This window comes from Sus scrofa, chromosome 17 (assembly GCF_000003025.6).
Source record: "Sus scrofa isolate TJ Tabasco breed Duroc chromosome 17, Sscrofa11.1, whole genome shotgun sequence".
Lineage (NCBI taxonomy): Eukaryota > Metazoa > Chordata > Mammalia > Artiodactyla > Suidae > Sus > Sus scrofa.
This window is the reverse complement of record NC_010459.5, coordinates 14,777,632-14,792,662: the sequence shown is the minus strand read 5'-3', so window position 1 is coordinate 14,792,662 and position 15,031 is coordinate 14,777,632. Positions and strand designations below refer to the sequence as shown.

The 15,031-nt window shown below is 42.2% G+C and overlaps 2 protein-coding genes across 8 annotated transcripts in view; one reads left to right on the top strand and one right to left on the bottom strand.

The window, feature by feature from the left end:
• Positions 1 to 2,265, bottom strand: part of MCM8 (minichromosome maintenance 8 homologous recombination repair factor) — a 47,023-nt gene extending 44,758 nt beyond the window's left edge. For 4 of the 5 annotated variants that reach the window (XR_002339859.1, XR_002339860.1, XR_002339861.1 and 1 more), the window contains exon 1: positions 2,082 to 2,263. The gene's annotated coding sequence lies outside the window, so the exon portion shown is untranslated. Of the gene's footprint in view, positions 1 to 2,081 lie in introns of all 5 variants that reach the window. The other variant, XR_002339862.1, reaches the window with a different exon arrangement.
• TRMT6 (tRNA methyltransferase 6) lies at positions 2,345 to 14,980 on the top strand. 3 transcript variants are annotated; one of them, XM_001927396.5, is made up of 11 exons: positions 2,352 to 2,655; positions 5,066 to 5,193; positions 7,102 to 7,211; positions 7,754 to 7,845; positions 7,974 to 8,057; positions 8,327 to 8,451; positions 9,695 to 10,053; positions 10,447 to 10,532; positions 11,420 to 11,522; positions 11,626 to 11,712; positions 13,232 to 14,980. In XM_001927396.5, the coding sequence occupies exons 1-11, from the start codon at positions 2,528 to 2,530 to the stop codon at positions 13,421 to 13,423; spliced, it is 1,494 nt and encodes a 497-aa protein (XP_001927431.2). In that variant the 5' UTR covers positions 2,352 to 2,527; the 3' UTR covers positions 13,424 to 14,980. The 3 variants fall into 3 exon arrangements, 2 of the variants coding, with proteins under 2 accessions (XP_001927431.2, XP_005672738.2); XM_005672681.3 differs by having other exon boundaries at positions 7,084 to 7,211; XR_002339863.1 differs by having other exon boundaries at positions 2,345 to 2,655; positions 7,974 to 8,178; positions 9,695 to 11,522.

The following is a 15,031-nucleotide window of genomic DNA, read 5'->3' as shown; positions in this document are numbered from 1 at the left end:
CACACACACACCCGCCACACACAAGGAACATTAGTCATTAAAAACAATGAAATTCTCAAAGTTCCTGTTGTGGCTCAGTGGTAACAAATCCCACTAGTATCCAAGAGGATGTGGGCTTGATCCCTGGCCTCGCTTAGTGGGTTAAAGGATCTGGCATTGCCGTGGGCTGTGGTGTAGGTTGCAGACATGGCTCAGATCTGGCATTGCTGTGGTGTAAGCTGGCAGCTGCGGCTCCAATTCAACCCTTTAGCCTGGGAATTTCTATATGTCTCGGTGAGGCCCTAAAAAGACCAAAAAAAAAAAAAAGAAGAAAGAAGAAAGAAAAAAAAAGAAATTGTCATGTGTAACATAGACAGATCCGGAGCATTTTATGTTTAGTGAAGTAAAGCAGAGATAGATACTATATATCTTCACTTATATGTGGAATCTAAAAAAACCCAACGAAAAAATGAATAATAATATTAATATTACAATATAATAATAATACTCTGCTCATACGAAACAGACTCACAGATACAGAGAACTAGTGGTTCAGTGGGAAGAGGGGTGAGGGGAGGGGCAAAATAGGTAAAAAGTATTAAGGGGTATAAACTGCCAGTTATAAACTAAGTTAAAGGATGTTAACAGGATGTAATGTACATTACAGGAAAAACGGCCAATATGTTATAATAACTTTGTTTTTTTTTTTTTTTTTGTCTTTTTGCTATTTCTTGGGCCGCTCCTGCGGCATATGGAGGTTCCCAGGCTAGGGGTCTAATCAGAGCTGTGGCCGCCAGCCTACGCCAGAGCCACAGCAACGCGGGATCCGAGCCGCTTCTGCAACCTACACCACAGCTCACGGCAACGCCAGATCGCAACGCCAGATCGTTAACCCACTGAGCAAGGGCAGGGACCGAACCCGCAACCTCATGGTTCCTAGTCGGATTCGTTAACCACTGCGCCACGATGGGAACTCCTTATAATAACTTTGAATGGAACATAATACATAAAATATTAGGTCACTATGTTGTTTACCTGAAACTAATACCTTATAAACATTATAAATAATATTTTAATCAGCTATAAACAATAATAAACTATAAATTCAATAGTTCATTCCCAAGGGTTAAAATGTATAAAAATATACCCATACTCTAACGCAATTCATTACCAGGCAGCGTATCTGCATCTATATTTATTTACTTATTTTTATATTTTTGTCTTTTGCCTTTTTTTTAGAGCTGCATCCACAGCATATGGAGGTTCCCAGGCTACAGGTCTAATTGGAGCTGTAGCTGCCAGCCTACGCCACAGCAACGCCAGTTCTGAGCCGCGTCTGTGACCTACACCACAGCTCACGGCAACGCGGATCCTTGACCACTGAGCGAGGCCGGGGATCGAACCCTCAACCTCTTGGTTCCTAGTCGGATTCGTTTCCGCTGCGCCACAATGGGAACTCCCGCAGCTCTATTTAAAAAGATTTAATTAATACGTTAATAACTAAACAAGTTCACGATCTTAAGGCACTAACATGGCTTTGATAATCATGTAGACCACATCGTACGTCAAGAAACTGAAGCAAAAAAAAAAAAAATTAACTATGTGCTTGGGCTGTGCGATGGAAATCCTGTGAAATCAGACTGTTATGATCATTATAAGCTACAGATGTGATAAATTCATTTGAGTAATAAAAAATGAAATAAAATTAAAAAAAATTAACTGATCAACTGGTGACAGAACGAAGCTCAAATTTCCTATCCACATTCCCAGGCTGAAGCTCTCCTTCGACAACGCTATGTCCCCTATCTTTCTCAAAGGAGGTAATACAGTGGGAATAACTACTAAGGAGTAGGACTGGAGAAAGAGGCAAGGACCCGCCCGTCGAGCTGCTATGCTTGGTCAAATACCTCGCTTCATTTAAGTCTTCTCAGACTAAGTTTTTACTTGCAAAGGATGACAGGTCACAGAGCTCTCTTAGTTCGTGGATGGGTTGGCTCTCCCTTCCTAGCTGGGGGAAGCTCGGCGGAGCGGAGGAGACTCCACGGTCCGAGCTCCTCAGATGACTCTGCCTAAGTCCCGCAGACTCTTCGCCCTCAGCTTACCTGACGTCCCCGGGAGGGGCCAAGGATTGTACGTCAAAGCTGCTCGGGGACCTCGGCTTCTCCACTGAGGCTGCAGTGGGTCGCCGAATAGGTCTACTTCAGGCAGCCACAACAGGGTCTGAAACCTAACTCCAGTCTTCTAAGTTCTTTTTTGGCGCTTCTGTGACGCAACTTCCGCCCGTAGCTGCGGCGTGACGGGAGGGGCGAGATGGAGGGCAGCCAATCAAGGAGATCGGCCAGACGGAAGCTGTGAGGCTCCCGGAAGTTGTCCTGAGGCTCTGACCGGAAAGCGGAAGCGGTGCGCAGCACGTGGGGGAGGTGCAGATCTCTGGGCTCGGCGTCCCCTCGGTTTGTGCGAGGCCAGGCCGCCGGCGGCGACAACCCTAGACGAGGGGCGGAGAGGGAACTAGAGAGACGCCGCGGAGCTCAGAGATCGGCTGAGCGTCATGGAGGGCTCTGACGAGCAACCGGGCCCACAGCCACTGCATCCCGGGGATCACTGCATCCGCGACGGCGACTTCGTGGTGCTGAAACGGGAAGATGTGTTTAAAGCAGTGCAAGTCCAGCGGAGAAAGTAAGTCAGGTCTCTGGCCTTATGGTTTCCCAGCCCCCACCTTCAGGAGACGCTCTCTCTCATTAACTACTCTCGGGTCTTCGCACCTAGGCATTTGCATCCAAGACCCCGTTCTCAGCCCCTGGGATCCGTTTCACCCCACCTGTCTTAAGCATCCCGCTTAATCTTTCCACAGAGTTCTTTTCCCATTCTTGGCTTTAGGTGCCTTGCCTCTTTCACCATCCCTGTCCCGGAGTTCTTTTCCTAGGTTCTTGAGGTCTTCTTTCCTATCTTCTCACAGAACCCCTTCACCCTCTGATCTCACCCTTGTCTCCCAGAGTCCACCCAACGCCCCATCACTACTTTATTTTGTATTCTTGAAACCAATACTTTTTTCTTCTCAGATTTTCTGATTGGAAATGTGTATGTGCTTCCAAGTACATAATTTTGAAAAGTGCTAATACTAATTATTTAAACTTTTTAGTTGAAATATAGCAATGCAGCAAAGTCCTTAGGTCATAAGTTGGATGAATGATTTCAGAGTTACACAGCTGTATAGTAACTGTAGGTGAAACTTCGGTTTCTCTCTTGCATTGTCCTTTTAAGTTACTTTATTGTGAAATGTGATTGTTAGAGTATACTTCTCAATAGTGTGCTCTTTCAGACAAGAGCTTTTTATTTCTAAGGAGACATCTCTATTTCTGAAACATATTCTTTAGACAGTCATTTTGAAACATTTCCATCAGTTTTCTTGGCAGCAGCCATGGCATTAGTTTCCATTTTATTTAGAAAATTAAGCTTTGAGCTCAGTTACATCCCAGGCCAGATTCTCCCTTCACTATTCCTCAAGGCTGCATTCATCTGGTTGTGCAGAAGCAATCCTGGCTCTCTGAGCAGACTCTGCAAATACCACTTTTTCCCAGCAAAGCACACAGGGTCCACTTTTCCTGACTAGGGCAGTGACCTCCTGTTAGGCCAAACAGTTTGCCTGACACACTCTGCTTTGCCTACCAGACCAGCTGCCAGAGGGATAAACCCAGCCTAGCTCAGACGCAGGGGCACTCTGCTAGCCCTGGGGTACTCAAAGGATGTGGTGGGGGAAGATGCACATCTGGGCTGAGCTGAGTTTCAGCCTCTCTGAGGGGGTTTATGTCAGTGTATATTTTGAGTATTAAATGTTAATCACTGAGGACCCAGCAAAGAACAAGAATTGACCCTACCCAAATACTTGGGGAGAGTCACTGAGATGGTTCAGATGAGGAGATTTAATGAAGAAATGACAGATATACTTACAAGAGATGTGACAAAGTTTAGAGAACCACCAGTAGAGACTGGTGATGCACCCAAGGGTCTAGAATGTTGGGAAGCCTTCAGCATGAAAGGCAGTCTTTGCATCTGTCCTGGTTGGCTTCATAAGAAAGAGAAGGTATGGGATGGGGCATAAAGAAAATTACACAGTGCGCATCTTTCAGGATTCAGAGTTCTGTTTACATGGGCCATGTCCTGAAGCTAAGCATGGCTTCCGGAGATCCATTTATTTCCTGGGTAGACAGTGTGGTATAATGGAAAGAACGAGGCTGCATTCAGACAGGCTAGGACTTGAATCCCAGTTGCCACCATATAATTCAATCTTGGACATGACATTTTTCCCTGAGCTTCAGTATTAATCATCTGGAAAGAGCTGTGTCCTAGGATTACTGAATTGATAATTAAATCAGAAAGTATGAAACCCCTGGCACATACTACCTAACCTCTGATTGACACTCAGTGGATGTTAGTTATCTTCTTTTGAAAGGAAAGTTTTTTGTTTTGGTAGGATTTCCCTTTTAAATTTTACAAAGATAAAACTCTGGGTAATGGGAAAAGTTAAAATTGCCTGGGCTTCAGTAGCGCCCCATCAGTGTTAGGCACCACTAACACTGATGTGTATCTGTAAATATCACTTGCCTTTACTGGATACCTTTCAAAGAAAATGGCCAGTGAGGCCAGAAAATTTGTCAAGTCCATGTCATCTCAATGATCGTTAGTTTTGAGATTTTCCTGTAAGTTACAAGAGGAGTTTCACAATATGTGTCTTAGTGGCCTGGCAATCTTGGCAGCCTTTTATGCTACTCAGGAAATCCAAAAAAATCTATGAGTTTGGACATGCTATCACATAGCGCAAATTGGAGCCAGACCAGTACCTCTCAAGAGGAGTGTCTCCTGTTTCTTGTTTCTTGTTCCAAATTCAATGTTTTTTTGTGGCTTCTTTGTTAATTTTATGTCTCTGCCCCAACTCAATTTTCTCTAGTTTGTTTTTTGGTTTATGGTTAGAGATAATGTTGCTGATCTTCCTTTGTGGAAACCAATTTTAAAATAAACTAGATTAAACATATCTTTCCAATACTGAATGCAAATGAGATTCAGCTAATTGACTGCATTTCTTCCCCAGAAAAGTAACTTTTGAAAAACAGTGGTTCTATCTGGATAACGTTATAGGCCATAATTATGGAACCACATTTGAAGTGACCAACGGAGGAATTCTTCAGCCGAAGAAGAAGAAGGAAGAGCCTACTTCAGGTGCACTATACCACTTAAGATGTATGAAACTGATGATCTTTTGAGCTGGCTACTCAGAAGTCTATCAACCCCATTTGGTTCTAAATTGCTAGCCATGATCTCCCCAAAGAAATCTAAACCCATCATCTAAGAACTGCAGCTTGGTAGAGTGAATTACTGATTTAGCCTTTGGCTAATTTTTTAGATACCTTTGAGATACCTGGGTTCTGGCTCCTTCCCACCATTAATCAGCTCTTGAACTTTGGGCCAGGCATTTACTCCCTTGAGTCTTTGCAGCTTCAGTGTAAGAGCAGATATATAGCCCTTTCAGTGCCTAGAAGAACAGCTTGTGAGGTAGTTGGCACATAGGGCGAAGGATAAGATGTCTGGCTTTGAATTCAATTGACTAGGTTTAAGTTCCATCTTCATCACTTGCCTTTGTAACCTTGAGCTAGTTATTTGGTTTCTCAGGTTCATCTTTGGAATGTATTCAAATTGCTCATCTTTAAAATAGGGCCATAAACACATCTAATGCCCAACCTGTAATGAGCGTTAAAATCACATGTACACATAGGAAGTTCTTGTTTTAAAACTTTTTTTTTTTTCTTTTTGCAGCCACACCTGTGGCATATGGAAGTTTCCAGGTCAAATAGTACCTGCAGCTGCCAGCCTCCGCCACAACCACAGCAATGCTAGATCTGAGCTACATCTGCAACCTACACCACAGCTTGAGGCAATGCCAGATCCTTAACCCACTGAGCAAGGCCAGGGATTGAACCTGCATCATCATGGATACAAGTCAAGGTCCTAACCCGCTGAGCCACAATAGGAACTCCCACATAGGAAGTGCTTAACAGTGCCTTGCCTGTTAAAGTAACAGCCCTGTAATTTTAGCTATCATTAATTAAAATTAAACCCTTAAACACTTATTAAAATAAGTGTACTTAAAATTTTTAAAACAATTATTACATTTAAATAGTTGGAGTACTATTGAAGTTCCAATTCAAGCCAGTTTATTAAATACTTTAAAATTAACATGCATATTTTTCTTAAGCACCAAATATATTCCAGGCATGACTAGCCACTGTGATGTTAGCAGTTCATGAGATGGACCATCCCATAAAATTTACCTAGCAGTGGGGAACATCAAAAGTAATCAAGTAGATTAGCAAACAGCGTAATGTCAGATGGTCATGTGTGCTATGAAGATGATAAAGCAGGGAGGTGTACTGAGGGCTGGTTGAATGAGGTGAGATTTGGCTGAGATGGTGAGGTCAGAGCTGAGTGATGGATAGGATCCACCCACTTGTCATAAGCGCCCTCTAGGCAGAGGGAACAGCAAGTGCCAAAGCCCTACATTGGGACCATGCTGGTGCGTCTAAGGAATAGAAAGAAGGGCAGTGTGGCTGAATACAGGGGTTAAGAAATAAGGCCTGAAAAAGTAGCCAGGGGCCAGATCATATACAAGCTTGCAAGTCATCTTTGGAATGTATTTGAATTGCTCTAGGAAGCCACTGTGTGGTTTTGTGCATTGGAATAGATGCACCGATTTGCATTTTAAGAAGAGGACTCTGGAACTTTCCCTGTGGCTCATAATGTAACTACTCACTATTGCATTGAGTTGTCTCTGCAAGGGCCCTAGTTCGATCCCTGCCTAGGAACTTCCATGTGCCACGGTAGCGGCCACGTGTTTAAAAAAGAGAGAGAGAACTTTGATGTCCAGATGGATTGTAAAGGGGCAAGAGTGGGAAAAGGAATATGAGAGGCTTAGAGTGGTCATGTCAAGAAAGGTAGTGGATTGGGGTGGGGGCACAACTGGAAGGCCAAATTTAAGTGGCTGATGGGCTGGATGTGGATATGAATGTAGAGGAAGAAAGATTTTTAAGTAATTTTAGATCATATGTGTTACAGAGCAATTTTCTTCCTTAGAGACCAAAGAAGCAGGCACTGATAATCGAAATATAATCGATGACGGGAAATCTCAGAAACTTACTCAAGATGACATAAAAGCTTTAAAGGACAAAGGCATTAAAGGAGAGGTAAAATTCAAAGGACTTTTTGTTTCGTTTGGATTTGGTTTTCAGGAAATTGCCTGGTTTTTAAAGCACACTTTTCCTAAGGTAAAATGTAAAAATACTGTACATTTCTGTTAAAAATAGCTTGGAATGTAAATGCAATTCAGTGTAACAAAGATTTTGTTTCTTACAGGTGGGAATATAAATGAAAATGACTTATTAATATTATTAACAAAAGGGAATTTGATAACTTATCAGAGCTTAACTTTGTTCATTTTCAGTAATGTTTTCAGCCAGTGTTTTCAGGACTGACAATTTCCTTTACCTCTTTCTCCCTTTATTGTGTATCTCTGTTTTACTTGGATTTATATGGAATTATGAACTACTTATATTTTAATACAAATTCTAGATAGAGTATAAAAATATAAAGTTCATCCACTTGGACTTCTGTGGAAAAGGGCCTGGAGATTCAGACCTTTGGATACAGTCTGGGGTAAGAAACCTTTGAAGTTACCTGTGCTGTGAAAATAAAATTTCAGGAAATCTACTTGCTCCCTTTCTCATAGGAAATAGTTCAACAATTAATTGAAAATAGTACAACATTCCGAGACAAGACAGAGTTTGCTCAAGATAAATATATAAAAAAGAAGAAAAAGAAGTAAGTAGTTTTTGTTTTGAAAGGATGAAAATATGAAATCTTCCTATAGGTTTATAAAATATATCATTAAAAAATAAATTGTTTTTAAAGCAGCTTTTCAAAATTGATGCCGTTTTTTCTTCCCCCAGATATGAAGCCATGATTACTATTGTGAAGCCATCCACCCGCATTCTTTCAGTTATGTATTATGCAAGAGAACCTGGAAAAATTAAGTACGCTTTGTTTCCTTTCAAAACTATAGTTGGGGGAAAATATGTCTTTAAGAAAGTCATGATTTTAAGTAAAATGAAAATCTTGCTCATCTGCATAAAGTGTCCTCCTACTTCATAAATTGTAAGTCCTGTTTTCCTATTGCTCCAAAGCAATCAGTAATCTTAACAACATAATTTTTATGAAACAAGCAAACCAAACTTGAAAAATGATGATTAAAAGAGCAGCCTTTGCTTACCTAAAAATGAATAAATCCTCCTTTTTTCCTTAGCCACATGAGATACGATACACTAGCCCAGATGTTGACATTGGGAAATATCCGTGCTGGCAATAAAATGATTGTGATGGAAACATGCGCAGGCTTGGTGCTGGGTGCGATGATGGAACGCATGGGAGGTGAGATTTAATGTTTTCAAGTTCGTTAAAACCCCACTGTGATTTGAGTAGAGGGGTCTTAAATTCAAAGTCATGGAAAGCGAGGTTGAGTTGCTGTTAATGAGAAGTTAGTGAAACGATTTGGCTGTGCCTGCACAGCTCCAGACTCTGAGACTTTCTACACTTTCCACATCTCCCAGCCTGAGCTGTGTTGGCAACACAGTGTCCTTTCCAGCTTCTGTATCGGTGGGGATGGTTCTGAGCCTGTTTCTGACTAGTACCTCTATTTAGTAAACTCTAAGACAGCTGGTATTCATTTTTTTTTTTTTTTTTTTTAACCCATATTGAAGGGTTTGGGTGGGAAGAAAATTACGGAAGTATTTTGTCCTGAAAGAGTACCATATAGCCTGATTTGTCTGCCCTTTCTCTGACTCTTTTGAAGATAAGATGTTTTTTTTTAGGGCCGCATCTACAGTATATGGAAATTACCAGGCTAGCGGTTGAATTGGAGCTGTAGCTGCCAGCCACAACCACAGCCATACCAGATTCAAGCCACATCTGTGACCTATACCACAGCTTGTGGCCATGATAGATCCTTAACCCATTGAGCGAGGCCAAGGATGGAAACCACATTCTCAAGAATACTAGTCGGCTTCTTAACCTGCTGAGCCACAGCAGGAACTCCAAAGATAAGAATTTTTGCTTTTTGTTTTTTAGGGCTGCACCTTCGGCACATGGAAGTTCCCAGGCTAGGGGTTGAATCGGAGCTGCAGCTACTGGCCTACACCACAGTCACAGCAATGCCAGATCTGAACCACGTCTGCAACCTGCACCATAGCTCATGGCAGCACAGCATCCTTAACCCACTGAGTAAAGGCAGGGATCAGACCGGCATCTTCATGGTTACTGGTCAGGTTCGTTACTGCAGTAGGAACTCCTGAAGATAAGAATTTTTAATTGCCCTCTATGAACATTGGCCTGGGGTGTAGCTGAGAGCCAGTCACCAATCATGTGACATCACAGGGTTTTACTGTAGTGCTAGGGCAGGTACACTTCTTTAAGACTTCCTGTTTACCCGTTTGGAATTATATTATCTCCATTGGGAATATTAATAGACTCCAGATGGACCCCTCCAGAGAAGCTGCATCATCTTCAGCCCTGAACAGAGTAAAGAGACCTTCAGCCTTTTTACTTATTACCCTGAGGGTCGCAGAGTCTAGAGTTGCCTCCATTGAGCAGATGTTTATTTCTTTTATCTGTTCAGGTTTTGGCTCCATTATTCAGCTGTATCCTGGAGGCGGACCTGTTCGGGCAGCAACAGCATGTTTTGGATTTCCAAAATCTTTTCTCAGTGGTCTTTATGAATTCCCCCTCAACAAAGTGGACAGTCTCTTAAATGGAACGTTTTCTGCTGAGATGTTATCTTCAGAGCCAAAAGACAGCACCTCAGCTGAAGAAAGCAATGGCACGCTGGAGGAAAAACAGCCTTCAGAACAAGAGAATGAGGACAGCGTGGCGGAGACCCAAGAGAGCAGTCACCCAGAAGAACAAGAGACGATGGAAATGATCTCTCAAGACCCAGAATATAAGGAGCCTAAAGAGAGAGGAAGCAAAAAGGATTATGTAAGAATGTTAAGAGTTCCCACTATCCTCATTATCCTTCCTCAGGGCTTCCATTAACTTCATGTAAGCACTGAGATTTGGTTTGGCTTTGGAGCATTAGCTCCCAAGATAGTAAATATCAAAACGGACAGAGTGTGTGTGAGTGTACACGCATGTGTGACTTAGTCTTTGAGATGGAGCTTTAAGAGACAGATGTGCTGGATAGTTAGCTTGATGATGGTTCTATAACATAAGGGCTCTTTTATGTGTCTTCAGGTTCCTCATAAATGACCTCCTTCTGTTGCTTCAGTCCAAGTTGATAAATATTGTTAAAATGTTTTGACAGACCAGTGTTTCCATAAACCCCTGACTGAATGACCTCAGTATGTTGGTTTCTTATGTTTCCTCTTGAAGATTCAGGAAAAGCAGAGGAGACAAGAAGAGCAGAAGAAAAGACATTTAGAAGCTGCTGCGCTGCTGAGTGAAAAAAACGCGGATGGGTGCGTTGATGAAAGAACACAGGCAGTGTCTCAGTACTCGTGGGCTCTGCTTCAAGCAGATGTGCATTCTCTGGCTGCTTGTCTGCTTTGGTTGTAGTGGAAGCAGACATGATGATTCTGTCCTGGGTTTTTAAAGAAAGGAGGCTGCATCTGGCAGAAGTGGGAAATTGATTATGCTGATTTCAGAGTTTTAGAAGAAAATGAAATTTCTCAAGTAGTGGTGCATCAGCTGGGGCTGTGTTGTCCTGCACTGCAGTTGATGTGATACTGGCTGAAGTTGAGGGCTAAGAAAAACCTGACAGGAGAGGTAGATTCAGGTATCTGCAAAGCCAGTATTGCAATGTTGGGTTTGTTTCCAGATGATTTTTTTAATCAAGAATGTCATTAAGGAGTTCCCATTGTGGCCCAGTGGGTTAAGAACCTAACTAGTTCAGGTTTCACGAGGAGGCAGGTTCAATCTCTGGCCCTGGTTGGAGGGTTGGGGATCCAGTGTTGCGATGAATTGTGGTGTAGGTCACAGACGCAGCTCAGATCCCGAGTGGCTCTAGCTGCAGCGTAGGCCTATAGCTACAGCTCTAATTTGACCCCCAGCCTGGGAACCTCCATATGCTGCTGGTGCAGCCATTAAAAAGCAAAAAAAAAAAAAAAAAAAGAATGTTACTAAATGCCACATAAAGTTGGCAAGTAGGAGAGCTTGTAATCCAGTTTGCCTTTCTTAGAAAGTAAGAGCTCATGATTTTACTCTTTGGAATTTCTACAATGTTGTATTTCACGGTCTTCCTTGTGTGAGTCATACAAATAAATATTTGAACATCTTAAATGAATTTTAAACCCATACTCTACTTTGGGGTTATAGAGAAATAATTTGTCTAACACTTTCCTTGTAGTTTAATTGTAGCTAGTCGTTTCCATCCTACTCCACTGCTGCTGTCTTTGCTGGACTTTGTGGCTCCTTCAAGGCCATTCGTGGTCTACTGTCAGTATAAAGAGGTAATGCTGAAACGGAGTGGACAGGGATTATTGCATCTGAATGTTGATTCTCAAATTGCAGCCCTCAAAGTAATTGTTAACAGAACTCTGTTTACATCTTTAGCCTCTGTTGGAATGCTACACAAAACTGCGGGAAAGAGGAGGGGTCATCAACCTCAGGCTGTCTGAAACCTGGCTTAGAAATTACCAGGTACGTGTCATTACAGCTGGTCCCAGCGAGCTGCTCTCCTGGGTTGCTGGCTCTTTGCAGTGGTGCCGGAAGTTGTTAACCAAGGATATCCCTGTTTCTGACTACAGAGATGAAAGTCTCAAATTTGAAACTCAGAAAAAGTGCCCTGACCTTCCCTGACCCTTCTTTTTTTTTCTGTGCCACTGTCTGTTACTTAGTAACTTGAGTTCAGAGACATTTAAAATGCAGACAACTGGGGTTCGTGTTTCCCCAAGGCTTCCAGATCACTGTGGAGAGAATGACCAATAATAGCAAAATCCCTAGGCTAACAAGAAAGTGACCCTCTTCTCTCTGCTGGGATGTCTTTGCAGCAAGTGTTCAGGATTGCCTGGTGGGTTCCGTGTCATTTCAGGTCCTCTGGAAGGTATATGCCAGGCTAGAATTAGAAGTATAAGAGATTTTTTAGAGAAATGCCTTTGAAAGGCAGGAAGAGAGGGAGCAGGATTAGGCCGGGAGAACTGGCAGACCGTGACACAGGTCTGATACCTGTGACACAAGTACTACTCTGAGAAAGTCTTGGCCAGGATGACCATGAACCCTAGAGCCAAGATACCCACGGAAGGGGCCCTGTGCTGGGTGGAAATGGTCCAGTCCTGGTACCCAGGTCAGTTATCAACTTGGAAGAGTCTGTAGCCTCCCTGGGTATAAACGCTAGTGCACATCTCAAAGAGGCAGTATCTAGAGGCGCTTTGTTTCTTCAGCTCACAGATCTGGGGTTGTGCCTCCATGGCTGCCACGGGCCCTGGCCTGTTTTCTGGACATTTTACCTAATTCAGGACCCTCTGCAGCCCTGGGCAACCCTGCCTTTCGCAGTGGTCATCTTATTTAGTTGTGGGAACAGGAGAGAATAATTTTTGACAGTTTAGAGTATTGGAGAAGGAAGGCTCTGGATGTATGTCCAGTAGCTACTTCTCTAAAGCACTACACTAACCAATTACACATTCACCACAAGAAACTTGCTTCAGGCTTTTATTTTTCTTTCTTTCTCTTTTATTTATTTCTTTTCTTTTCTTTTTTTCTTTCTTTTTTTTTTTTTTTGGCTTTTTAGGCATATGGAAGTTCCCAGGCTAGGGTTTGAATCAGAGCTGCAGCTGTCAGCCTGTGCCACGGCCACAGCAACATTGGATCCAAGTCACATCTGTGACCTACACCATAACTCATGGCAACGCTGGATCCTTAGCCCACTGAGCGGGGCCAGGGATGGAACCCACATCCTCATGGATACTAGTCAGGTTCGTTTCTGCTGAGCCACGATGGGAACTCCCCAGTTTTATTTTTCAAAAGAAAAATCACTTAAGTCAATTACTCTGCTTTTATATGTACTGTCATGTGAAGGAAGGAACTCCTTGGACATTGGTCTGATTAAATTAGTCTCTTCAGGAAAATCTGTGTCATTTAATTCTTATTTCCAGCATGTGTTTTGTTAACATGGGCTTTTTATCTGCTTAGGAAAACATGAATATCTTTCTGTCTTGATTAGGTTTTGCCAGATCGAAGTCATCCCAAACTACTGATGAGCGGAGGTGGGGGGTACCTTCTCTCAGGCTTCACCGTGGCCATGGACAACCTTAAAGCAGACACTAGTCTCAAATCCAGCACCAGCACTTTAGAATCATACAAGACTGAAGAGCCAGCAGCTAAAAAACGGAAATGCCCGGAGTCTGACGCTTAACCTTTCAAAGATTGCTTTGATTTTTGTTCTTAGGCATTTTATAGTTAGGATGTAAACTTTAAATGCCATTACTAATTGTTTTTTCATAGCCTAAGAATAAGAACATGTCTATATACCTGTTCCTAGGAAGGACAAGTAAGCCTTTTGTCCACCTCTGATGCAGATGGATTTGGTCTGTCAAAACCTGGAGCCAAATCCCCAAGCCTAGAATAAGCAGTGGACTAGTATATGGCCAGTTCTGTTTATTTCACAAAAATTCTCTAAGTACTTTTAGTACTCTGTGCAAATATCTTGAGAATTTAGGCATCTGAAAAATATATTTATACAACATGTTTGTTTTTATGTTAAGCTAAGTGGAATAACCTGCCATCAGTGAAACTTGGGTACTAAAAGGAAGGAATTTGTGGAAGAATTTCCTCTGTTTGATTACACTCTCTTCAACCTAAGCAATATGAATGTGTGTGAGATTTACAGTACCAAAAATGTCCACCCTTTCTCCCCCAATGGAATAAACTTTTTAAAAAATGTTATATTTTATTATTTTATAGTTGACGACCTAGGAAAGCTCTGAATATTTATTTTACTGTTGTTTTTGTCCATAGAAAGGTGTAGTAGGGTAGTTTTTTGCATTAATATTCCAATTCCTCTCTTTGTTCCAAATAAAATTTTGTGTGCTATTCAATTAAAGGCAACAGAAATTCTTTTCCCTCCCCAGAGACTTAGAGCAATAGGTACTTGCATATGGATGTTGGTATATGCATATACATATGCGTATTTGTACACACACACACACACACACACACACACACACACACACACACACACAATGCACTGTCTATGTGAACAGTAGCAAAGTTTAGTGCTGGACTTAGACCAATCCTAATTGCATTAGTGTCACTCTTTGTCAAATATATTTTAAAGTGCCTTTTTTGATGATTATTAATGCTGGTTTGTTGAACTTTGGCATGACTAGGTGGTTATTAGCCTTTCTAAGCTCTGAAAAAAATGTAATCAAATTATTTGGTCATCTGCTGCAGCCAAGAAAGTGTTTGGAGGAAGCCAAGGGTCCTGTCCATTTGAGAGTCTGAGTCTTGGTCACTAAACATACTCATTGTGTATTGTCCACATCATTAAAGATGCAAATCACCCAGCAAGGAGCATCACTGGTTAATGAACCCAACTGAGATCCTTGAGGCTCAGTGGTTAATGAACCCAACTGAGATCCATGAGGACCTGGGTTCCATCCCTGACCTCACTCAGAGGGTTAAGGATCTGGTGTTGCCATGAGCTGTGGTATAGGTCACAGATGCGGCTCAGATCTGGCATTGCTGTGGCTGTGGCTGTGGTGTAGGCTGGCAGCTATAGCTCTGATTTGACCCCTAGCCTGGGAACCTCCATATGCTGAGAGTGCAGCTCTAAAAAGACGGGGGGAAAAAAAGTTGCTTCTTCCTAATAGCATGTACTATTCTAAAAATGGCCAGTGTGATTAGCAAGTACAGTTCTGATTCTTTTTTCTGAAACCAGTTGCTTTTAAAGAATAAAAGCATTTCCTACTGTGATCTGTCTGACTTAATGATGCTGTATGATGCCGCGCTCACTGGCTTTCAC

Bases quoted from the DNA above. Each gene is read 5' to 3' on its own strand.
- TRMT6 (XM_005672681.3), top strand. From the start codon at position 2,528: ATGGAGGGCTCTGACGAGCAACCGGGCCCACAGCCACTGCATCCCGGG. The intron at 8,058-8,326 runs GTACGCTTTGTT...TTTTTTCCTTAG, and splicing joins AGAGAACCTGGAAAAATTAA to CCACATGAGATACGATACAC. The intron at 11,713-13,231 runs GTACGTGTCATT...TGTCTTGATTAG, and splicing joins CCTGGCTTAGAAATTACCAG to GTTTTGCCAGATCGAAGTCA.